The 26,325-nt window shown below is 36.5% G+C and overlaps 1 protein-coding gene across 5 annotated transcripts in view; it reads left to right on the forward strand.

Annotated features, from left to right (window-relative positions):
* The window catches only part of SOS1 (SOS Ras/Rac guanine nucleotide exchange factor 1), a 125,189-nt gene that overhangs the window by 35,285 nt on the left and 63,579 nt on the right, over positions 1 to 26,325 (forward strand). For 4 of the 5 annotated variants that reach the window (XM_065929397.1, XM_065929398.1, XM_065929399.1 and 1 more), the window contains 4 exons: positions 16,568 to 16,693; positions 21,970 to 22,101; positions 24,167 to 24,331; positions 25,817 to 26,026. In XM_065929397.1, the coding sequence (XP_065785469.1) occupies positions 16,568 to 16,693; positions 21,970 to 22,101; positions 24,167 to 24,331; positions 25,817 to 26,026 (633 nt within the window). The remainder of the gene's footprint in view (positions 1 to 16,567; positions 16,694 to 21,969; positions 22,102 to 24,166; positions 24,332 to 25,816; positions 26,027 to 26,325) is intronic. The other variant, XM_065929402.1, reaches the window with a different exon arrangement.

The raw sequence follows: 26,325 nt of genomic DNA on the forward strand, positions 1-26,325 counted from the left end.
TGTGTTGTTTCTTTCATAGGAGTTTGCTTAGCCAAATAGGTAGCTTTATATAAACATCTAGTTTTTTAGACACCAGCTGTGAGATGTGTAGAAAGCACTGTTAAACGCTAAAAATAGATTGTGAAAGCGCTGCTGACTGACTGCCCTTGGTCTGCTCCTGCCTAGGCTTCCGTACAGCCAGTGGCCTATTCCAGCTATGCTGTAATGTTGCTAAAACAGTTTTTATGCCTCACTGTTAGAACTCTTAATGAATTCTGTCTTCTTTGAACTGTGAAACAGTCCTGTCCTATGTCAATCTCAGTTTATGTGGAACTGAAATAATTTTTGTCTTAGAAACAAGTATTCCAATTAAGTCTTTGGGCTTATTTTCATCTTTCAAATTTTGTGTAGAGTAGGGAACTTATTACTAAAGTAGGAGATGTACTTCTGCCCCAAATTCAAGAAAAGAGAGTTATTTCACTGTTTCAGATAAAAACTTTGGTATGTGGCCTGCAGAATTCAGGTACTTAAGAGCCACACACTGCCTGGTTGTTAGTTTGTATAATCTAGGAAACATGCCTCATTCTAGCCCTTTGTAACTGAACTGACTTTCCTGCTTGCCTAATCATAGTGTCTCTTTCTCCAGGAAGCCTTTTTAGATGAACTCCACTCACCCACCAGTCCTCAAGTAATTTATTAAGAATCCTTAGACATTCTCATGAGTCTGAGAGTTGTTATGAGATTTAAACAACTTTGTGTTTCTCCATAGGTATAGATACTAATGGACTTCTCAGGTGGAGCAGTAGTTAAGAATCCACCTGCCAAAGCAGAGACACAAGAGACGTGGTTCAGTCCCTGGGTCAGGAAGATCCCTTGGAGTAGGAAATGGCAGCCCACTCCAGTATTCTTGCGTGGGTAATTCCACGGACAGAGGAACCTAGCAGGCTACCATCCAGGAGGGTCACAAAGAGTTGGACACGATTGAGTTTGCACGCACACACACACATAGATAGTAGTACTGTACATCTGAGACCTGAGATTGATCCCTGGGTCGGGAAGATCCCCTGGAGAAGGGAAAGGCAACCCACTCCAGCATTCTGGCCTGGAGAATTCCATGGACTGTGGAGTCGTAGAGTCGGACATGACTGAGCGACTTAAGAGTGTCTACTGGTCTACAGCCATGCCACCCTGAACGCACCCGATCTCGTCTGATCTCGGAAGCTAAGCAGGGTCGGGCCTGGTTAGTACTTGGATAGGAAGAGTGTCTACTGGAGGGTGAGTTTGAACATGATCATTTTGAAACAATGACAAAACCTTTTTGAAACTTTGTAAGTAGCACATTTGAGCAGCAGTTTAAAATAAAGATTTTAAAAATCTTCGTGTGTTTTGTGTGATTCTAGACAGTGGCAACCCACTCCAGTACTCTTGCCTGGAAAATCCCATGGATGGAGGAGCCTGGTAGGCTGTAGTCCATGGGGTCGCAAAGAGTTGGACACGACTGAGCGACTTCACTGTCACTTTTCACTTTCATGCATTGGAGAAGGAAATGGCAACCCACTCCAGTGTTCTTGCCTGGAGAATCCCAGGGATGGCGGAGTCTGGTGGGCTGCCGTCCATGGGGTCGGACACGACTAAAGCAATTTAGCAGCAGCAGCAGGTAGTACTTTAGAGGGACCTTCATGGCAACTGAAGGGATTGATGAACTAGAGGTAGGGGATACCACACTCTCTTTAACCAGGGCAGTTTTACTTTTACTTGTGTTATGTATTGTGGTTCAGTGTAGATTTCTCTTGGAAGCTTGCCTCTCACTTCTAAAAGTTGTGAAAGTCATAGGACTAACAGGTTTATGATTTGGGGTTTTGGAGGGTGAACAGGATGATGTGTGTGATCTTCTATAGTTAGCCTGATAAGAAGTCCTCAAAAATTATTAATGATGATTGGGGAATGCTACTCCAGGACATCTTTGACGAATAAATCAGTAGTTCTCAAGTTTTTGATCTGATAACTCCTTTACACTCTTAAACGATTATTGAGGTTCTCAAAGAGCACTTTGTATATGAGTTATGCCCATGAATTTATATTTAAAAAATAAAACACTTAAACTTATTTTAAAATAGTGAACTCCTTACATATTAACAATAAAATTTTTTGTAAAGTAACTGTATTTCCCCAAACAAAAAATTTAGTGTCATTTTTTACATTTTTGCAAATCTCAATATCCGACTGCATAAAAAGAAACAGAGTTTCTGGTAGTCCAGTGATTGAGACTACTTGCTCTGCATGGCACACAGGCTCAGTCCCTGGCCAGGGGACTGAGAGCCTGCATGTTGCATGGCAAGGCCAAAAAATAAAAAATTAGAAAAAGAAGGAACAGATTCTCTGCATTCAGTCAGTTCTGATATGCTGTTTTAGTTGAACTGTATAAAGAATATACAGCCTCATGGCTATAAATAGTTGGGAAGGGAAAAGGTTTTTCAGATACTATAAATGTTTTTCTTTGACATCAGACCCCACAAGTTTCTTATTTGCAATGTGAAATCTAAAACCATGGCAATGAACTTTCTTTTTCCTGAACTTAAAGTTGCAGTGTACCCTTGTAGAAGCCTAATTGCTTCATCACCCTCAAAAGTCGTTAAGTGATCTGGCCACCTCCTATCTCTCTGAGCTCATCTCCAGACCCTCTGCTGGCTCTGCTTGCTATTTGTTTCTCTGAACAGTCTCCTGTATTGGACTTTCGTGCTTGCTGTTACCTCTAACTTCATAGCAAATAAATTCAGTTCAGATCAGTCGCTTTGTTCTGTCCAGCTCTTTGAGACCCCATGGACTGCAGCAGGCTAGGTTTCCGTCCATCACCAACTCCTGGAGCTTGCACAGACTCATGTCCATTGAGTTGGTGATGCCATCCAATTCATCCATCTCATCCTCTATCGTTCCCTTCTCCTCCTTCCTCCAATCTTTCCCAGCATCAGTGATTTTTCCAGTGACTCAGTTCTTTGCATCAGGTGGCCAAAGTATTGGAACTTCAGCTTCAGCATCAGTCCTTCCAGTGAATATTCAGGGTTGATTTCCTTTGGATGGACTGGTTTGATTTCTTTCTAATCCAAGGGACTCTCCAGAGTCTTCTCCAACACCACAGTTCAAAAGCATCAATTCTTTGGCACTCAGCTTTCTTTATGGTCCAACTCTCACATCCATACATGACTACTGGAAAAACCATAGCTTTGACTAGATGGACCTTTGTTGGCAAAGTAATATCTCTGCTTTTTAATATGCTGTCTAGGTTTGTCATAGCTTTTCTTCCAAGGAGCAAGTGTCTTAATTTCATGGCTATAGTCACCACTTGCAGTGATTCTGGAGCCTAAGAAAAGTCTGTCACTGTTTCCATTGTTTTCCCATCAGTCTACCATGAAGTGATGGAACTGGATGCCATGGTCTTAGTTTTTTAAATGTTGAGTTGTAAGCCAGCCTTTTCACTCTCCTCTTAACTTTCATCAGGAGACTCTTTAGTTTTTCTTCGCTTTCTGCCATAAGGGTGGTTTCATCTGCATATCTGAGGTTATTGATATTTCTCCCAGCAATCTTCATTCTGGCTCGTGCTTTATGCAGCATTTTGCATGATATACTCTGCATAGAAGTTAAATAAATAGGATGAGAATATACAGCCTTGACGTATTCCTTTCCCAGTTTGGAACCAGTCAGTTGTTCCATGTCTGATTCCAACTGTTGCTTCTTAACCTGCATACAGATTTCTCAGAAAGCAAGTAGGGTGGTCTGATATTCCCATCTCTTGAAGAATTTTCCACATATTGTGATCCACACAGTCAAAGGCTCTAGTGTAGTCAATGAAGCAGAAGTAGGTGTTTTTCTGGAATTCTCTTGCTTTTTCTGTGATCCAGCGGATATTGGCAGTTTGATCTCTGGTTCTTCTGCCTTTTCTAAATCCAGATTGAACATCTGGAAGTTCTCGGTTCATGTACTATTGAAGCCTAGCTTGGAGAATTTTGAGCATTACTTTGCGACGTGTGAGATGACTGTAGTTGTGTGGTAGTTTGAACATTCTTTGACATTGCCTTTCTTTGTGATTGGAATGAAAACTGACCTTTTCCAGTCCTGTGGCCACTGCTGAGTTTTCCAAATTTGCTGAGATGTTGAGTGCAGCACTTTCACAGCATCATCTTTGAGGATTTGAAATCGCTCAGCTGGAATACTGTCATCACCCTAGCTTTGTAGTGATGCTTCCTAAGACCCACTTGACTTTCCATTCCAGGATGTCTGGCTCGAGGTGAGTGATCACATCATCATGGTTATCTGAGTCATTAAGACCTTTTTTGTGTAGTTCTTCTGTGTATTCTTGTCACCTCTTCTTAATATCTTCTGCTTCTGTTAGGTCCATACCATTTCTGTCCTTTATTGTGCCCATCTTTGCATGAAATGTTCCCTTGGTATCTCTAATTTTCTTGAAGAGATCTCTAGTGTTTCCCATTCTATTGTTTTCCTCTATTTCTTTGCACTGATCACTGAGGAAGTCTTTTTTTAATTTCTCCTTGATATTCTTTGGCACTCTGCACTCAAATGGGTATATCTTTTCTCCTTTGCCTTTCGCTTCTCTTCTTTTTTCCACTATTTATAAGACCTCCTCAGACAACCATTTTGCCTTTTTGCATTTCTTTTTCTTGGAGATGGTCTTGATCACTGCCTCCTGTACAATGTCTCTAGCCTCCGTCCATAGTTCTTGACACACTCTGTCTATCAGATCTAATCCCTTGGATCTATTTGTCACTTCCAGTGTATAATTGTAAGGGATTTGATTTAGGTCATACCTGAATGGTCTAGTGCTTTTCCCAACTTTCTTCAATTTAAGTCTGATTTTTGCAATAACGAGTTCAAGATCTGAGTCACAGTCAGCTCCCGGTCTTGTTTTTGCTGACTGTATAGAATTTCTCCATCTTCGGCTCCAAAGTGTATAAGCAGTCTGACTTCTGTATTGACCATCTCGTGATGGTCATGTGTAAAGTAATCTCTTGTGTTGTTGGTCGAGGGTGCTTTGCATTCTCCTGGCAAAACTCTGTTAGCCTTTGACCTGCTTCATTTTGTACTCCAAGACCAAACTTGCCTTTTGCTCCAGGTATCTCTTGACTTCCTACTTTTGCATCCCCTATGATGAAAAGGACGTCTTTTTTTTGGTGTTAGTTCTAGAAGATCTTCTAGGTCTTCATAGAACTGTTCAACTTCAGCTTAGTCAGCATTAGTGGTTGGGACATAGGCTTGGATTACTGTGATATTGAACAGGTTCGCCTTGGAAATGAACAGAGATCATTCTGTCTTTTTTGAGATTGCACCCAAATAATGCATTTCAGACTCTTTTGTTGACTTTGTATGCTCTTCCATTTCTTAAAAGGGATTCTTGCCCACAGTAGTAGATGTAATGGTCATCTGAATTAAATTCGCCCGTTCCAGTCTGTTTTAGTTCACTGATTCCTAAAATGTTGATGTTCACTCTTGCCATTTCCTGTTTGCCCACTTCCAATTTACCTTGATTCATGGACATAACATTCCAGGTTCCTATGCAATATTGTTCTTTACATCATCAGACTTTACTTCCATCACCAGTCACATCCACAATTGGGCGTTTTTTTTGCTTTGGCTCAGCCTCTTCTTTCTGGAGCTGTTTCTCCACTCTTCTCCAAATAAATTAGATATTGTGTTAAATGATCTTAATTTAGTAAAAATCTACCAGCAAAACAGATTTCTGGTTTTGAATGTGAAAATAGGAATCCCTGAGCTGAATTGCCTATGTTGGCTTGGCATTGGCATTGCAGTCAGAAACATTTACCTGCCAACTTACTGGCAGACTCTGACCTGGTCCTGTGTCTGTGGGAATGGCAGTAGCAACAAGTCATTTGAATCGATGGTCCTTTGCTGTAGAGTGCCTCCCCTTCGCAAAACACTAAATATTGTTGCTACAATAGTTTACTAGGACCTGACCACATAGGCGATCAGTCATTTTAGGAAAATATAACAGAAGTAGACAATCACTATTCTATATGTTTAGAGTTTGATTTAAATCTAGGTTACTGAAACAAACTACTAGTCAGGAATATTCAACATTTTTCCTCAAAAGTACTTTTTTATTGGTTGATGCACTTAATATTCTTCACTTAAAAGGGATTTTAAACTACATATTTTCAGGAAGTTATATTACTAGACGATATTTGGTGCTCACTAATAACACCATTTTACTGAGCGGTAGGCCAAGGAGCAGGTCAGGAAGCAACAGTTAGAACTAGACATGGACCAATAGACTGGTTCCAAATAGGAAAAGGAGTACGTCAAGGCTGTATATTGTCACCCTATTTATTTAACTTATATGCAGAGTACATCATGAGAAATGCTGGACTGGAGGAAGCACAAGCTGGAATCAAGATTTCCAGGAGAAATATCAATAACCTCAGATCTGCAGATGATACCACCCTTATGGCAGAAAGTGAAGAAGAACTAAAGAGCCTCTAGATGAAAGTGAAAGAGGAAAGTGAAAAAGTTGGCTTAAAGCTCAACATTCAGAAAACGAAGATCATGGCTTCCAGTCCCATCACTTCATGGCAAATAGATGGGGATACAGTGGAAACAGTGGCTGACTTTATTTTTCTGGGCTCCAAAATCACTGCAGATGGTGATTGCACCCATGAAATTAAAAGACGCTTACTCCTTGGAAGGAAAGTTATGACCAACCTAGACAGCATATTAAAAAGCAGAGACCTTACTTTTCCAACAAAGGTCTATCTAGTCAAGGCTATGTTTTTTTTATAGTAGTCATGTATGGATGTGAGAGTTGAACTATAAAGAAAGCTGAGCATTGAAGAATTGATGCTTTTGAACTGTGGTGTTGGAGAAGATTCTTGAGAGTCCCTTGGATTGCAAGGAGATCCAATCAGTCCATCCTAAAGGAGATAAGTCCTGGGTGCTCATTGGTAGGACTGATGTTAAAGCTGAAAAACTCCAGTACTTTGGCCACCTGATGTGAAGAGCTGACTCATCTGAAAAGACCCCGATGCTGGGAAAGATTGAGGGCAGGAGGAGAAGGGGATGACAGAGGATGAGATGGTTAGATGTCATCACCGACTCAATGGACAGGGGTTTGGATGGACTCTGGGAGTTGGTGATGGACAGGGAGTCCTGGTGTGCTGTGGTTCATGGGGTTGCAAAGAGTCAGACACGGCTGAGCGACTGAACTGAACTGAACTGAGGCCAAGGAGAAGGAAGTTAAAAAGGTGACTCTCTTACAGAATTGCTATGGTAATTAGGAGCCCCAAATAAACAAAGACAAATTATCACTGACTTTTTAATTTCATGGCTGCAATCACCATCTGCAGTGATTTTGGAGCCCAGAAAAATAAAGTCAGTCACTGTTTCCACTGTTTCCCCACCTATTTGCAATGAAGTGATGGGGCAGGATGCCATGATCTTAGTTTTCTGAATGTTGAGCTTTAAGCCAACTTTTTCACTCTCCTCTTTCACTTTCATCTAGAGGCCCTTTAGTTCTTCTTCACTTTCTGCCATAAGGGTGGTGCCATCTGCAGATCTGAGGTTATTGATATTTCTCTTGGCAATCTTGATTCCAGCTTGTGCTTCCTCCAGCCCAGCGTTTCTCATGATGTACTCTGCATATAAGCTAAATAAGCAGGGTGACAGTATACAGCCTTGACATACTCCTTTTCCTATTTGAAACCAGTCTGTTGTTCCATGTCCTGTCCTAACTGTTGCTTCCTGACCTGCATACAGATTTTTCAAGAGGCAGGTCAGGTGGTCTGGTATTCCCATCTCCTTCAGGATTTTCCACAGTTTCTTGTGATCCACACAGTCAAAGGCTTTGGCATAGTCAATAGAGCAGAAATAGATGTTTTTCTGGAACTCTCTTGCTTTTTCAATGATCCAGCAGATGTTGGCAATTTGATCTCTGGTTCCTCTGTCTTTTCTAAACCCAGCTTGAACATCTGGAAGTTCACAGTTCATGTATTGCTGAAGCCTGCTTGGAGAATTTTGAGCATTACTTTACTAGTGTGTGAGATGAGTGCAGTTTGAGTGCAGTATGTGGTAGTGTGAGCATTCTTTGGCATTGCCTTTCTTTGGGATTGGAGTGAAAACTGATCTTTTCCCAGTCCTGTGATCACTGCTGAGTTTTCCAAATTTGCTGACATATTGAGTACAGCACTTTCACAGCATCATCTTTCAGGATTTGAAACTGGAATTCCATCACCTCCACTAGCTTTGTTCTTAGTGATGCTTCCTAAGGGCCACTTGACTTTGCATTCCAGGATGTCTGGCTTTAGGTGAGTGTGAGTGATCATACCATCGTGATTATCTGGGTCGCGAAGATTTTTTTTGTATAGTTCCTCTGTGTATTCTTGCCACCTCTTCTTAATATTTTCTGCTTCTGTTAGGTCCATACCATTTCTGTTCTTTATTGAGCCCATCTTTTTATGAAATATTCCCTTGGTATCTCTAATTTTCTTGAAGAGATCTCTAGTCTTTCCCATTCTATTGTTTTCCTCTGTTTCTTTGGATTGATTGCTGATGAAGGCTTTCTTATCTCTCCTTGCTAGTCTTTGGAATTCTTCATTCAAATGGGTGTATCTTTCCTTTTCTCCTTTGCTTTTCACAGCTATTTGTAAGGCCTCCTCAGACAGCCATTTTGCTTTTTTGCATTTTTTTTTCCTTAGGGATGGCCTTGATTCCTGTCTCCTGTACAGTGTCACGAACCTCCGTCCATAGTTCATCAGGCACTCTGTCTATCAGATCTAGTCACTTAAATCTATTTCTCACTTCCACTGTATAGTCATAAGGGATTTGATTTTGGTCATACCTGAATGGTCTTGTGGTTTTCCCCACTTTCTTCAATTAGACAGTTTAGGTCCACACTTAACTTCTTCACTGCTCTGTCTCTTCCTAAAGTAGTTACTCTTGTGACTGTTTAATGTTTTGTTTCTCTCTTGTACTTAAAATCTCTGTGAAGGCAGGAACTACGTCTATCTTGTATTCCTAGTTTCTTGCACAGTTATCTGTTGAATGTATACAGGTGTGCATCATCTAATTTGAGATCTAGCCTTCTTTACTCAGAAGGTCAGAAAATGAATAAAATTTACAAAAATATCATCAAGAATTCACAGATGACATTGACCATTTCATCTTCTAGAAATGAAAGCATAGATATGAAGAAATCTCTTTAGTTCATCTTGTCAAATCAGCTTAGTGATTGTACATCAAGGAACCTGATCTGTTTGAATAAGACTGAATTTGGAAAAAAGTTAACCCTGCTGTTGATTCACCAGATTTTAGAATCTGATGCATAGAGATTATAGGCACTGAATTGGTGTGTTTTGTTAGGTATTCAGGTCACAAACTGCCATCTGTGGTATTTTGGGGGAAAATGTCAGAGAATAGACAACAGACACACATGTATTATGATTTGCTCTTCTAACTTTAAAGATGCCTCTTAGAATGGAATCATAACTTTTAAAGTAAGATAGAATGAGTGGGAACACTAGGGTGAAAACGATGGGAGTTTTTTAAAGAGCGACTACCTGTACCAGGACCTCACTAATAAGGGATTTCTTACCTTTGAAAGACTCTTGAGCATGAGGATTAAGAAAATGCTTGAAGAAGAACTAAAAAATACATTAGAGATTCTTTCCTTGGGTCAGTTCTTTGTTTTATTGGTGGGAACGCTGTTATCACAGTAATTTTAAAAATTTTTAGAAAGGTCATACTTATTTTTAAAGCAAAATAAATGATAGATGATATAAACTTGGCACTTGACACGTTTGGAATTTGATGTGCTTAGTTATTTTCTGTGGGAAAGGACATTGAATATTGTCTTCTTCGTCACTCACGTACACACAGAAGAAAAGCAATCATGAAATTTTTATTCAAATTAAAAATAAAATGAAAAAATTTTAATCTAAATTTTATGTATACATGAAGTACTACAGAGCTACATCAATTTGATCTTTTCAGTATAGTTTTTTTTGGTTCTCTTTGAGAGGAAGAAGTAGTTTATTCATTCTTTCTCCTTTTCCTTTCATCCACATTCCTGCTCTGCCAGGTTCCTCCAACCCATGTTAATAACCTAGGTTATATTATTCCATATTTTTCTCTATGTTGTCATGTTCATGTATAAATGTATATAATACATTTGGAAGTGTGTATGATTTTTTGAATGTTTCTGTACTTTGAAGTTTTCTCTTATTCAAGAATACTTTATGGAAATCTGTTTAATGGCAGAGCTCTGATTTATTAATGACTACATAGTTGTATTAGTTGACTGGGGTGACCATAATAAAGTACCATACATGGGGTAGCTTGAACAACAGAAATGTATTTTATTATAATTCTGGAGGCTTGAAGTCCAAGATCCAGGTGTTAACAGAGTGGATTTCTTCTGAGGTGTCTCTTCTTGGCTTGTGGAAGGTTGTCTTCTCCTTGTATCTTCATATGGTCTTCCCTCTGTGTGTATCTGTATCTAAACTTCCTCTTCTTATAAGACCACTAGTCATATTGGATTAGGCCCACCCTAATAAAGACCCAGCTTCCAAGTATAGTCACATTCTGAAGTAGTAGGAATTAGGACTCCTGGTATGAATTTTTACGGGACACAATTAAGCCCATAACAGTAATATTGCATACTTTATTCAAATATTCTCTTACTGATGAATGTTTGCTTTCCAGTTTTTGCCACTGTGAACAGTGTTGAAATAAAATCCTTTTATATATATTCTTTTATTTGGTTAAGATAAATCCCCAGGGGTGTGTTTGCTGGGCCATAGAATTTATTTTTAATTTTGATAGTGGTTGCTGGATTACTTTTCAAAAAGCTGTTATCAGCATTTCTGCCAGCAAGGTAATAGAATAATCTTTTCTGAACATTCCTGTCAACAATAGGTACTATTGATCATTTAATTTTCACTAGTAAAATATTTTTTAATTCACATTTCTCTTGATTCTGTTGCATTTGAGGAACATTTCATATAGTTGTATAGGGAAAATTTTAAATAAAAAACTTCAGTGAAATTGTAAAAAGTTATTTTAAGAAGAAAAACTCAAACTACCATCCGAGTATGTTGCCAGTTCCCACTTAATAATGAACTGAGTTTCAAAAGCTGATTTGTGAATGCTTGTGATTTGAAAGGCACTCTCATGGAAAGGCAGTGATAGGAACAGTGGTTGTCAAGCTACCTATAAAGCATGTAGTGCAGATAGGATACGGACCTGGCTTTATTGGAGGAAAGATATTAATAATAATGGTATTTCTGAATTAACCACCAGTTATGTGCTTATGGGAGGTTCATTAGTTGTATGTAGGTAGACTTATTTCATGTACATTGGATAATAATGCATATTCAATTCATAGGAAAGCTTAGATATACTTAAGGACTGTTGCATATACTTTAGTTACAGTAACTAAAGTACAAATATATATTTATATATTTATTTATTTATACAGAAAAGGTTCCACTGCTAGATTTTATGAGAGCCTTCAGAAGCTATCTACAGCTGATACTCACTAAAGGTTTGTGTGTGAGATCAGTTACAATATGCATCACATATTTATCTATGTGTGGGGGTTGGCATTAAAAGAATAAAAAAATTCTTTTATTTATTTATGTATACTTGATGTCTCATTTCAGTAGATTGGGGTTCAAATTAAGATCCTGTTTTTATTTTTATTTTTTTCATTTATTTTTATTAGTTGGAGGCTAATTACTTTACAACATTGTAGTGGTTTTTGCCATACATTGACATGAATCAGCCATGGATTTACATGTGTTCCCCATCCTCCCTCCCCATCCAATCCCTCTGGGTCTTCCCAGTGAACCAGCCCTAAGCACTTGTCTCATGCATCCAACCTGGGCTGGTGAAGATCCTGTTTTTAAAAAATAAAAGCAAATGGCTGGATCCCTCATTAAAATATAAGCTCAGTGAGAGCAATTTTGTGTATCTTATTCGCTGTTGATCTCTGACATTTAAAATAGCATCTTATACACAGTAGACTTTCAGTAAAAATTTTCTGAATGAGTCCCAGTTTAGGGGGAGAAAGAACGTTTTTCTTCATTCTTTTAATGCCCCCTCCACACACTGATAAATATGCATATAATAAGTACTCTCTCACACACACCTTTAGCGAATATCAGTTGTAGATAGCTTCTGAAGGCTGTCATAAAATTTGGCAGTGTAACATTTTCTGTATAGTCTTGGATCATTTGAGTACCATTTAGATTCATTTGAGTACCATTTAGATGGAATGGAACACTTTAGCTGTAACTGCTATCTCATGAAAGAGAAGTTTTGTTTTGTTTTTTTAATCCTATTTGTATAGGAAATGCTACTTCTGCCTGCTCATTAAAGAAATCTCTTTAACAGCATCTTCTTTGAAATAATAAAAAGCAAACTCTGTATTTCAGGAATTGTGCTCTGCTTATCTTTAAACATTTATCATTGCCCTTGTTTTTCAGTCAGAGGTTTTTGAAGTATTGTTTCATTTTTAAGGAATAAAAATAATTTATTAGTCTCTGTGTAAATGAACTTTATGATCCTAATTTGACAGAGTTAAGATGTGATAAAGGTTAATCTCTAGAAATTTAGATGAACAGTTCACATCATGCATTATTTTCTATTTAAGCCTAATCCTTTGTTTGATTTATTTACCTGATAGGTTTTATTTGACTCTTAGTAACCATCAGTGGGCAGATCCCCTGGAGAAGGGAAAGGCTACCCACTACACTATTCTGGCCTGGAGAATTTCATGGACTGCATAGTCCATGGGGTCGCAAAGAGTCAGACACCGGACACGACTGAGTGACTTTCAGTTCAATTCAGTTCAACCATCAGTGAATAAAACCATTTGAATTTTAATTTCTAAGATTTCATGTATCATACAACGTGTCAAACTTAATATTTTAACTATATGTGACTGAATTACAAGCAGTATCATGGTTGGAGTGTTTTTTTTTTTAAACATTAGCATTTCAACACAGTAATTAAATACAGTTGAATTGATTCTACATAGTAAATGTTGATTTTAGTTCTGACTGCCTTTATGTTGAATGATTTCTGCTTTAAAGTTTTATGCTCCTGAAATCAACCATACTCTCTAGCCTTCACTACCACCCCTTTTCACTCTTAATTCTGAGAAAAAGATATTTTTTTACTTTTATAACACAGCTATAACACAGAGGCTTTGAGTGTTCCCTGAATGTCAGAGGTTTAGTGTGAAAAACAAAGAGAAAATGATTCTGTAAGTAGATAAACAAGGCCTTGCCTAATGGGAGCGTCAGTAGAGGAAATTTACAAGGGAACAAGTAATTATAATTCAGTAGGACAAACCCAGTAACAAAAATGTGATACCTAGTACAAGGATTAGCACAGAGCAGAGTATAAGACCCATAGATCAGGGGCAATTTTTGATTAATCTCTATCCAGGCTGGTATTTAATAAGTTCAATAAATCAGTTAAATGAATGAGATTATTACTGCCTTAGAAAGAGAGAAGAAGCAAAGAAGTCTTCCCAAATGAGATGAGATCTGGGTTTTGAAAATCAAATAGGTAGACAAAAGGGCAAGAGAATGAATGATGGCCGTGGATAACAGTGTGAGTGAAAACTGCATGCCATGTTTCACACACTGCAGATAGTATGAATTGCTTCAGCATAAAGTGTAAGCCGAAGAGCTGCTAAAGATGGAGCTGTATTAATGAAGAATTATATAATTTCCAAGGGGCTCCTTGAAAAACAGCATTTTAAAAATTGTAATCTGACTGATTTACATTTTCTTGAACACTTTCTAAAATGTGTTTTGAGGTACGTAAATCACTTTTTCAAAGGGCTTGGGTGTTTTTTAAAATTAATTAGAATTATTGTTGATTAAATATTTTAATCTTAACATTTCTTACCTCTAGCATTTTAGGTTTATGTCAGATTTTTAGTTTATTTATAATATTACATAATACATGGGATCCTTTGTGTAATCAAAGATCATTTTACCCATTTTGAATGGGTAAGATGATTTTACCTGTTCAGATCGTAAGATTCATAGTGCTGCATTTACATTTATGGTATGCTGGTGTTACTTAAAGTATGACCACATGCTCAAAGCCAAGTTTTATATAGAAACCCACTATATAAATAGATACATTTCATGGATATTCTATTCCTTATACTGATGGAGCTACTAGACACTCCCCATAGACCTCCAGGGTTTGACAGTCTATGGTTTAGTGGAAAGAGCTTTGCCCTAGATACCAGGAGGCCCAGGTTCAGCGTTGCTAGTTAGCTGTGAGGTTGTGGGTGTCTCCTTTTTATCATCTGCTAAATAGAAGGACTGTGTGAAATAACATCTATAGTCCCTTTTACTTCTAAAATTCTGTGGTTTTATAAATGTGTAGCTATATTTTATGTGATGCTAGAGCCTTGAATAGGAATGTAACCCCAATTATAGTGACTTTTCCAGGACTATCTTAGTGAAACTAGGGCCTGTCTATGTTGTTTTTCATTTATGAGATATAGTTCTATGTGTAAGATAGTTTTTCTTGTTTAGCTTTTATAATAAATTCCTCTCCCCATCCCCCATGTCATAGTAGAGATTTTGGTAGGATAGGTGCAGATATCTAGCCCAGAATTTGGTGTATGGGTCTAAAACTGAGGAGAAAAATCAGATTTGGAGTCATCAGTCCATGGGGTTGCAAAGAGTCAGACATGACTGAATGACTAACACTTGAACTTTCCATGTAGGTGATAAAAATTTGGAAATAAATGAGATTAGTTAGGGGAAAGAACAGAAGGAGGGAGCAGACAGATAAGGATGGACTGCACATTTGAGGGGTGAAGGAAAATATGTAACTCTATAAGAAACAAATGGAAAAAGAAACAGAGAAATAAAAGAAGCAGATGGGATTATGTGTCACTGATAAGAAGAGAGAGTTTAAAAAATGAAAAATCGAGCCCCCCCTCCCTACCACCACCAAAAAAATCCTGTCATAATGTTAGGGTGCACTGTTCAAGAAAGATAAGTCAACCTTGAAGGTAAAGGGTGTCTACAAAAACAGTTTAAACCAATGAGGGCATGCAGTTCTGTGTGTAAAAGTAAAACTATTGTCAAAAGTTCCGTTTGTGTTTTGTTTAAAATCATGCTTAGTGTTGAAGAGGAATCCATTTACAAAGTTTGTTTTGGCTGGTGAATAGAAAGCTGAAAAACATCTGGGTTCTGGTCTGTACTCCATCCATTATTTTAACTGCACAAGCATTCAGTCGTCTAATAGAGTGGGAGATCTGTAAACAGATCAGTTGTTGTCAGCTTGATAACAGCTATACCAAAGATGACAAAAAGTTCTTGGGCAAATGATTTACGCCCTGGGGGACTCAGTTTCTTTACCTGTAAAATAATAATCAGTTATTATTCATAGTTCATGTAGCACCCTTCACACAGTTTTGCATTGTCGTAATGTTATTTGCTTCTAAAATATTTTCTTTAAAAAGTATAAGTGCATATATATGTTTGTATACACATCTGTGTACTTAATATATGTTAAAAAATTCGTTATATGGTACTCTTGATAAAAAAAAAAATCTGTCCATACTCTGAGTCTGTCAAGCCCTCAGCTAATGAAGTGTATGTCGTAAGACAGACCATACTAAATGCTCTTGGTTGGTGAGTACTGTCTACTTTAATCCAGTGAGAGTTCTTCCATCCTCTGAAGAGTTGAGCGTTTTTGAAACATGCATTATTTGTCTTCTGAATTTTATTTTGCTGCCATTTTTAAAAGTAGGGAGTGGTTTTGACCCATAATGAGTGACAAAGGGATGCAAGTAAAGACTGTCTTGCTAGTTATGAAAATTTAAGTTTTACAAAGAGCAGTGGCTGAGATGCCTTTAAAGAAATGGTTGAAGAAAATGAAGGTAAAGATTGCTGGGCATTTATGAATAAGTGACCACCAAGTTATCTTCCTGAAGCATGGACAGTCTCTCATTGTCAAAAGTGCCCATTTTGTGTCCTTTGAATACAGGGTGACTTTGTATTCAAGACATTTATTAGCTTGTGTTATGTGCCCTGTACAGTGCTAGTTGCTGGAGTTATTTTGGTGAAAAAAAAATAAGATGCAGGCCTCTTGAGTGTTATAATTTGGCAGGAAAGATAGAGTTAAACAAGGGACACGTAGGAGGTAGATTTTGCCCAAGCAGTGTATTAAGCCAGTGTTCTACCTACCACTGGTTCTTAACAGAATTCATGTAAACTGCGTGTATCTCTGGCTCAGCCTCTCCCTCCCTCTCAGTATTCCCACACTCTAGGATAGGCGTGGTTTAAGAAAAAATTTTTGAAATTTTGTAATTAAGTATCTGAATCTCTAGAAACATGTCAATAAGCATGTATGGTGCATGTGACTAGAAAAAAGGTTAAGAATTTCAGGCTAGGGTAATAACATTCAAATCTGTATTTGCAAGCCAGACTATGTTCTTGAATATAAACCCCACACTTGAAAAAATTTGCTTTGCTTATTTAATCAGATTAAACAAACCTTTATTTTAATTTCTTTTTGTTTATAGGTTCAGGGGCAAGTTCATCCAACTCTTGAGTCTAGTGATGATGCTCTTCAGTATGTTGAAGAATTAATTTTGCAACTATTAAATATGCTATGCCAAGCTCAACCCCGAAGTGCTTCAGACGTAGAGGTATGATCAATTTTGCCTTATATCTAATATGTGTGTTTATTGTATTATCAATGAAGAGGGGAGATGTTTGCTTTTCAGTTCCACACAATGTCTATATGGTATTTTTAAAATGATGACTAGATTTCTTTTAACTTGGTATTGAGTGTCTGCTAGCTTATATATGTTTTTGCATCAAAGTATTCCATTATTTGCTTTTAATCTAAAGTCAACTTTTATTGACCTCTAAATACTACTTCTTGATGCTAGAATGACAGATGTACCTTTAAAAGTGGAATATGTCCAAGTGTTTCTTTTCTTCTTGTTGTTTTTTAAAGTCAGCGATCATTTCAAAAGCATTTCAGCCAATCCTTTGATCTTCAGTGCTCTGTGTATTTTTAGATAGAAAGTGAACCCTTCCCCACCAATTGGAAGGGAGGGAAACATCAAAAATCTAGGAAGGAAGATGTCACAAAGATGACATGGCTCCTGTCTTTTTATGGCTTGTAGTTTAATGGAGATACAGATAGATGTATGGGCAATAACATAATGTGATGTCCTGTGAGTAAAGGGTATGTGGGAAACCATAAAAAAAAAAACAAAAAGCAAACTAATAATACAGACTTTGGGGCTTAAGGTTGGATTCTCAGAAGAAGAGCCACCTCAATTGAGTTCTTAAGGAGTCAAGTTTGAGAAGAGAAGAAAGAAGGTTTGAAGTACCAACTATAGAAAATGGGAGGTAGAGCTGGAAATACAAAAGGAGTTTTCTGGCAATGATGTAAGGTCATTTGACTGTGAAGACCTTGAATGTATAGTGTACAGATCTTTGCATTTCTGTGACATTTCTTTTGTGGTACTTGTGTGGGCTCAAAAAAGACAGCTGAGTTGAATGGTATTTCACCATGTCTATACAATGACAGAACAGTAGGGCAAGAGGATTGTGGAAATTAGTAAAAGCAGTGCTTTACAACCTTTTTCAGGACACAACACACTAGAATGTAATAATGATTTTGTGGCACACAGTGACTGGGGAGGAGGTGTATCTCTGTGTACCCCTGCTCTGTTCTCCTGAGGCAGTTAGGGATTGATACATAGTTTTATCCAATAGGAAGCTCAGCTGAAAAGAGCATCAGAGAATCAACTTGGATAAGGGAAAAAAAAAGAAATTTAATAACAGCTGATTTTTTGAGTGCTTGCTATAATATCATATTGCTCTAAACACTTCTATGTTTATATTTCATTTAAAGTTTTTAATAACCCCATGAAGATGGTACTGTTTTTCCTGTATTAGAGTATAAAGTCCAGAATATAAGTTCTTATTCACTACCAAATCCCCAGCACCTAGAACAATGTCTGGCGCTGAGAAGGCACTCGGGAAACATAGGTTGAATGAATTAATGTGGAAACTGGAGCATAGAGAGGCTAAGTAAGTTGCCCATGGTTATAGCTAGTAAGTAGTGAAGCCAAGACGCTAAATCAGAAAGTCTAAACTTTAGGGCATACATTCTAGTAAACTCTTCTGTCAGGGGAGGGGCAGGTAGATTGGAAAAACATGGAGGAACAGGGATTTCCCGATAAGATCAGAGAGCTGATAACACTAGAATACCTGATGGAAATAGAAGAATACATTGGAATCAGAGACAAAGTTGCTAGAATTTACGATTCTTAAGGTAAGGTAATTCCAAAAGCAGGATGTCATAGATTAACTGACCAGAGGTGAGAAGGTTTTTATCTGGGCTTTCTATCCTCATTCATTGATCTATATCTCTGTTTTTGTGGCAGTACCATTATTGTTTGGATGACTGTAAGTATGTAGTATAGTCTGAAGTCAGGGAGACTGATTCCTCCAGATTTGCTTTTCTTTCTCAAGATTGCTTTGACTATTCGAGATCTTTTGTATTTCCATACAAATTAAAACATTTTTTTTGTTCTAGTTCTGTGAAAAATGGCATTGGTAATTTGATAGGGATTGCATTGAATTCTGTAGATTGCCTTGGGTTGTATGGTCTTTTGACAGTATTGATTCTTCTGATCCAAGAACACGGAATATCTTTCCATCTGTTTGTGTCCTCTTTGATTTCTCTCATCATCGTCTTACAGCTTTCAAAATAACAGGCCTTTTGCCTCCTTCAATAGGTTTATTCCTAGGTATTTTATTCTTTCTGATGCAATGATAAATGGGTTGTTTCCTTAATTCTTATTTCTGATCTTTTGTCATTAGTGTATAGAAATGCAACAGCTTTCTCTGTATTAATTTTGTACCCTGCAACTTTACCGAATTCATTGATGAACTGTAGTAGTTTTCTCGTAGCATCTTTAGGATTTTCTGTGTATAGTATGATGTCATTGCCAGTGACAATACTTTTTTCCCAATTTGGATCCCTTTTATTTCTTTTTCCTTCATCTTAGACTTTGTTTTTACCGTGTGAACTATATCCTTAAAATTTAAAAGTTGGCTTTCCGTTTCCTTTCATTTTTTTTTTCTTCAACTTTTTTTCCTTTTCCTTCATTCCTAAAGAATCTTTGTAGTTTCTAATAAGTTTGTCACTCACAATTAGATTTCCAAAGTGATTTCTCATTATTTTCTACCTTTCTAGGCAGAAAAAAAAAAAAATTCTCCTCCACATTCTAAGCCTTTATTAATAGCACTTTAAAATGCCTCTGGGTCTGAATATTTGCACTCAAGTGCAGGTATAGGAATTTTCATAGAGCCTAGAGTGTTTGTATTGGAATTAATCTTCAAGATTATCTATCTAGACACCTTTATTATGTAAAGGAAAAGACAGGCTCTGCTAATAAGAGACAGAGCTGAATTGTGAACCTAGCTCTTTATATTTTAGTTTTCCCAAGGCCACTAAATGTCTGTCAAAGTGGAGAGTCTCAAATTTAAAGCAAAACTGTTAATCTTGAAAGTGGCAGAGTAATAGACTTTAATTCATGGATCTTTTATTGACCATTTCTCCTTGGACTTCTTTACCTTGAATTATATAAGATAATTGTAAAAAGAAATTTTACTTTGCTCTAGAATTATAATTAAATTTTTCACTACAAGAGATAAAGTATTTCTTCCAGTCTGGGCTTTTTCACAATCAAGGCATCTTTTTACCCTATCAGTCTTTCCCATGATCTTTGGTAATACTTCTCAAATAAACAGTCCAGTAATATACTAATAAATAAGTTAAAAATGTTTTCTTCATCATTGTTATTTTCCCTTTCTTGCCTTCTCTTTTATCATTCCTGACTTTCCTTCCCCTTCTTTCTCAAGACAGTAGATAGACTTGGAATTAGGTGGATAAGATTGAGGTGAGAAGGGATTACTGTTGTGTTTTCTTTCTCTTCTACCTCAACCCCTGCCTACTGTTTGCCTCTCTAATTCTACCAATGTTTTTTTTTCAAAAATATATGTTAAGTTTATTTAGAATTGGTAGGTTGAGTTCAGCTTCTGTTCTCTTCCACAGCTTTCTACCACCACTATATACCAGTGCTTTTTAGACTCTCGGTCATCACCCCTTATGCCCAACTAAATTTTTATAAATGAATAGGGAAAATCAGTGCATTGCCTATAGTAAAAGAAAGTTTTGTTTTAAGAAACTTTGTTTCAGTTTACTATGTATGTGATTACAAGGGTATGATGTAAAATGTATTAAAGAAAAAGTGATGTCGCTCAGTCGTGTCCGACTCTTTGCGACCCCATGGACAGTAGCCTGCACCAGGCTCCTCCATCCATGGGATTTTCTAGGCAAGAGTACTGGAGTGGGTTGCCATTTCCTTCTCCAATGTATTAAGAATTTATTAAGAATTTATTATTTCTTACTATGCATTGAACTTTGCCCACCCCCATGCCTGCCAGTGAGCTATAGGGTTATACTATTAAAGGTTTGTAATCATGATTATACCTATACCTATTCAGTTAACCATGGGCTAAACCCATCAATATGAAATTTTTAACTGAGAATTATGGTAAAGTTAGTCTAAAATCTCTTAATCGTAATTTTTGGATTAGCAAGTGTATTATACTGACTTGGAAAAAAGGAAAAGAATTCTTGTTTTGAACGTTCCTTTCCACCCTTTTCCCCATTCCTTTATTATTCCCTTTTCACTTGCCAAACTCCCCCAGTATTTTGGGCCTTTGTATTGCCTTTATTATATAGGCTATAGTATCCTAGCAAATAGCTTTTCAACTAGACATTTGAAAATGTTTGTTAACTCCATTTTTAACTACAGTAATTTCTTTCATTAGAATTAAAATGATCACTTATATTTGACAGCTGACTTTGCCTTGAACATAGATGAAGAGAAAATTTATTAAACTTGAGTGGGTTAATATTCTCAATTCATAAATTTGTTCATAACATGTCCTGGAATTACTGTGTCCTTTTTCCAACAGAATATCACATAGTGATCTTTTCAATAGCAATTGTTAGGACTTTGAATTTACATTTATTATAATTTTACCTAATAAATTTTACATATTACCCGCTAAATATGGAACAGTTCAAAATACGTGTTAAAATTATGTAATAGTGACCTCTACTGGTTGTAATTATGGTATCCTGAAAGTGGATTTTAGAAACTTCAGAGGTTGAAAGTGCCTTTTGTTTGAAATGAATTATATTAGTTTACTAAAGTCGGGAAATTCAGCTTTTACATTAACATGAGTTCTTTAACTTTCAATGAAAATTCTAACCAGATGAGTGCCAGACATTAAAAGGAAGTATCGTGATGAAAATTAATGACCTGTGGAAGATGCAAACTCTAATGATAAAACTACAATGTACTAAAGTTGGCTGTTACTAATGTAAACCTTGATTTCCATGCTTTGCAAATAGTTTTGAAATCAAGTACCTCTTTGCATGATGGATAAAGAAAAACAATTCTTAGAAATTTCAAGTGTAAAATGGTATTTTAGATTATAATTGATGTTGAAAGAAAGGACAAATGAAAATTGAATTTTAGATATTTGCTTTTTGAACTTAGATCTTGTTCCTTGAAATTTTATGTAATAATGTTTTAAATAGCTTCTGCTCATTCTTAATTTCAGCTTTATCATGGTGAAGTAGAAATTCAGAATATGATTTCCCCCAGTTAATAGAAGGAGCGTTTAGACTCTTAATTGTCTAATTAAGAAACTAGTACTTTAGCAGTTATAGTTGTCTCTTAGTTTAGGTATGTTTGTAGTATAAATTATACCACATGTGAAACACCTGCTTTTGGTATTCTTTGATTTTAAAAGTAAATTATAAGTGAAGAACACTTTTTACTATATTTGTTGCTTAGTTGTTATTTTCCTATTTTCCAAGGAACGTGTTCAAAAAAGTTTCCCTCATCCAATTGATAAGTGGGCAATAGCTGATGCCCAATCGGCTATTGAAAAGAGGAAGCGAAGAAACCCTTTATCTCTCCCAGTAGAAAAAATCCATCCTTTGTTAAAGGTAAAGCTGAAATACTACCTTCTTGCCTCTTAAAAGCAAAATAAAACCCATGATTTTCAAGCACAAGGAATATATTTTATGGATAATAGAGTCAACTGAAGAGTGACATTCTCTCATTTTAGTTTTTCAGGAGTTTATGTCATGGGGAGGGATAATATAATAGGAAAGTATATGTTCAGCAACATGATTTAAAGTAGTTTCATACCCACAGTAATCATCAAATTGAAAGGACTAAGAAAGTTATAATTGTGAATTTTGTTGATCTCAGATGTTACCAGAACCTCAAAGAGTTTGCAAAACTCCTTTTTCTATTGGCTAGACATACCTGTCCCTATAAATCCTTCAGATTTTAATCCTCCACATCATTAGAAGTGTAGGGACCTCTGTGAGATTGCCATAGGGCCGTGTGTCATCTTTGAACAAAAATTCCATAAAGATCACCTGTACTATCTAGTCTTGGTGCGCTTAGTCGCCCAGTCATGACCGACTCTGCAACCCCTTGGACTGTAGTGTGGCCCGCCAGGCTCTTTTGTCCATAGGGATTCTCCCAGCAAGAATATTGAAGTGGGTCGCCATGCCCTCCTCCAGGGTATCTTCCCAACCCAGAGATCGAACCCAGGTCTCCCACATTGCAGGCAGATTCTTCACCGTCGGTGCCACCAGGGAAGCCCAAAACTACTGGAGTGGGTAGCCTATCCCTTCTCCAGGGCATCTTCCTGACCCAGGAATCAAACTGGGGTCTCCTGCATTACAGATTTTCAACCTGCTGACTTACCAGGGAAGCCCTACTATCTAGTCTTACTTGTCATTTATATTAGTCTAGTCAGTTAGTTGAATCCCTCCAGACCTAATAGAAAAAATAACTGCTGGAAACTTTAATAATGTTATTTTCATTTTATGATATTATTGATTAGCTCTGACATCAAAAATATGGGTATTAGAATAATTAAAACCTTAATAATACTTCTGATGTCAATCATTTTTTACTATAATATAAGCAAAATGCTAATACTTTTATACATCATGTCTAAGTTTTATTATTCAACAGGGTTAATTATTATCATCCCCACTTTGTAGATGAGATAACTGAGCAGAAAGTGGTTAAGTAACTTTTTGTCCAAGTTCACAGGGCTCTAAGTGGTAGTGTTAGGAAATTCAAGTCTGGCTGGACACTTGTATGATTAAGACTATCAAAAAGTTATGTTTTGTCCTTTATTGTTTGAACAGAAATATCTGCCTGTATCTTACTAACTGGTCTGAGGATGTTAAGTGCAACTTACACGAATTACTAAGCTGTCAGTTGTTGCACTTTATGACTCTCTCACGGCTGATTTATAATGTTATATATTAGTGTCGGCGAACAGACAGTGAGTCAGTGTCTTTGTAGATTGTGCTCCATTTAAGGCTATTGTAAAATACATAAACTTATTTTGAAGTCTTTTTCTTCATTGGATTGTTTAGAAAATAGAATCTGTTTTCCTGTGTGAATTGATCAGGCCCGCAAAAGCCATCCTCTCTTGAAATCGGATAGAGGTACTATAATGTACCCTTAATAACCACTGTTGTCCAGCAGGACACAGCGGGAAGTTTTTCCTGTAGAAACAGCTTAGATACCAGGAATGTAGCACCAGGTGTTTAGGAGGTCCAGGTTCCTTTGGGTGGAAGGATAAGAGGCATAAGGATAGTAGGTATTCCCAGATACCAACTAAAGGAAAAGAAGCTTGTTTGTCATTATTAATTCCAGGTATTCTGATTTAGATAACAATGAGCATTTTCCCCTCTCACAGACTTGGGCTTCCCTCCCTAGCTGAGGGATTATCTCTATAGTTATCTGTACTTCTTAAGTATTTTACATGATCATAGTAATTTTGCCTTACCTTTTCTTATCTTACATTTTCAAATAGCAATATGTATATTATTCATAGATGTACCACTTTATAATTAAATGTTGTTGATAATCACAGGCCTCAGAAAAAGTTAAGCTAAACTGTATACATTTTAAAAAAATCAGTTTGTCAAATTTATAGTAAATAATTTTAAACGTGCTTTTCTTTTAATTTTTCAGGAGGTCCTAGGTTATAAAATTGACCACCAGGTTTCTGTTTACATAGTAGCAGTATTAGAATACATTTCTGCAGACATTTTAAAGCTGGTGGGGAATTATGTGCGAAATATACGGCATTATGAGATTACAAAACAAGATATTAAAGTGGCAATGTGTGCTGATAAGGTAAGATACTGATCTATATGTTCTGTTCTTATATTTTTATTTGTAACTTACTGGGTGCTAACATACTACTCAGACAGAATAGAATTGTATATTGTCTGTTAGGTTATACTTTTAGTAATCTAGAGTACTAAAATGTGTTTAAATATGTCATGTAGCTTTTCTTTTTTATATTGCTGCATGTAGGGTTAATAACAGTAATTCATCTCTTATTAGTGAACTTCTTAAGTTTTTATTTGGATTGGAAGGACTAGAAGACTATGGATTTATTTGAAAACAATTTTTGAAAATGTACAAATACTAAACTCTTGATAGTTTTATTTCAGTGCCTAATTTTCTTTAAATACTGCTAGTATGGTTTTACTATGATAATGTAAGAGCAAACATTTATTGAAAGTTGAGCATGTATGTGACTTATCTCATTTGGTCCCTAAGATATCCCTCTAAAATAGATACTGTTATGTACATTTTATAAAAGGAAAACTGAAGTTCACAGAGATAAAGAAACTGGTTCAGAATTTTCTGAGAAGTTTCAAAGCCTAGACTTGAACTCCAGATCTAAGTCTAAGTAATTGCACTATACTACCTCAGTATTTTTATTTAATAAAAATGATCTTTCAGAAAAGAAAATATTTTCTAATAAAGTATTTTATCCCCTTTTTTCTGTTATTGATTTGAAATATTCTTTCTGATTACTGAATCCAGTTAAATATATTTTAGTATTTAGTGTTCTTTCAGAATGTGAAAATCACCTGACCTGAAGGATTTCAAATTTTTTATTTCTTAATGAATAAGTATTTTAAAAGAGTAAATGAATATAAAATATTTGATACTTTTAAATGAATTGATAAATAAAATATTTCTGAGTATGTATGTAGCTCACAGAAAAGAGATGCAAGAGAAGTATAAAATAAGGCTGTAGATTTGATAAAAGGGTACTTATGTTTGTGATACAAGCAGAAAGTGATACAAGGCAAATTCTTATTTTATTGTTATAGGGATAATGATGTAGAAGTTCACAGGAGGGAAAAGATGAGGTTTAGCAAGAGTAGTAGTAGAAGTAGACTTCTTGGGGAAAAAATGGGACTTATTTTGATCAATCACCAAGAAACCTGGGAGTTATTCAAATATGAGTTATGTGAGGCTCTGGAATGAAATGGTGATGCCAAGGGTATGAAACAGAGGAAACGAACAGAAATCCAAGACAAGATTTGGCAACAAATTAGCAGTAGTAGATTAACAAGAGAGACAGACAGACAGATACTAGTATTGACAGAGAACTTAGAAGAGGCAGTTTGTGATGCCTGATGTAAGATTCTGTCTCGGAGAAGCTGCCGAGGGAGCAGTAGCATTCTGTCCAAGGAGAGGTCATTATGTGTCTGTTTACTGTCATGCAAGAACTGTGTTCAAATAGCAGATTTTGTTTAACTTCAAATTTGACTATAGATTCATATTTTATTGTAATTTTTTATATCTCTGACTATGCAGGTATTGATGGATATGTTTCATCAAGATGTGGAAGATATAAATATATTATCTTTAACTGATGAAGAGCCTTCCACCTCAGGAGAGCAGACTTACTATGACTTGGTAAAAGCATTTATGGCAGAAATTCGACAATACATAAGGGAACTTAATTTAATTATAAAAGTTTTTAGAGAGCCCTTTGTCTCCAATTCAAAACTGTTTTCAGCTAATGTAAGTATCATTGTGTGAATGTATATCATTACATGTGTTGTTAATTTTACATGACCACTCAAATTTGAATTTGTATAGTTCATGACTGCTAAATGGTCCATTTTTTAAAAGTTGTGGGGTTTAATTTATCATGACTGTGGTCACAAATAAAGTTGCTACAACAGTCTTAATTTATTTTTTAATTTCGAGGACAATTGCTTTACGATGTTATGTTGGTTTTTGCCACACAGCAGTACAGATCAGCCATAATTATACATTTATCTGCTCCCCTTTGAGCCTCTCTCCCCTCCCACTGCTAC

This window comes from Muntiacus reevesi, chromosome 3 (assembly GCF_963930625.1).
Source record: "Muntiacus reevesi chromosome 3, mMunRee1.1, whole genome shotgun sequence".
Classification (NCBI taxonomy): Eukaryota; Metazoa; Chordata; class Mammalia; order Artiodactyla; family Cervidae; genus Muntiacus; species Muntiacus reevesi.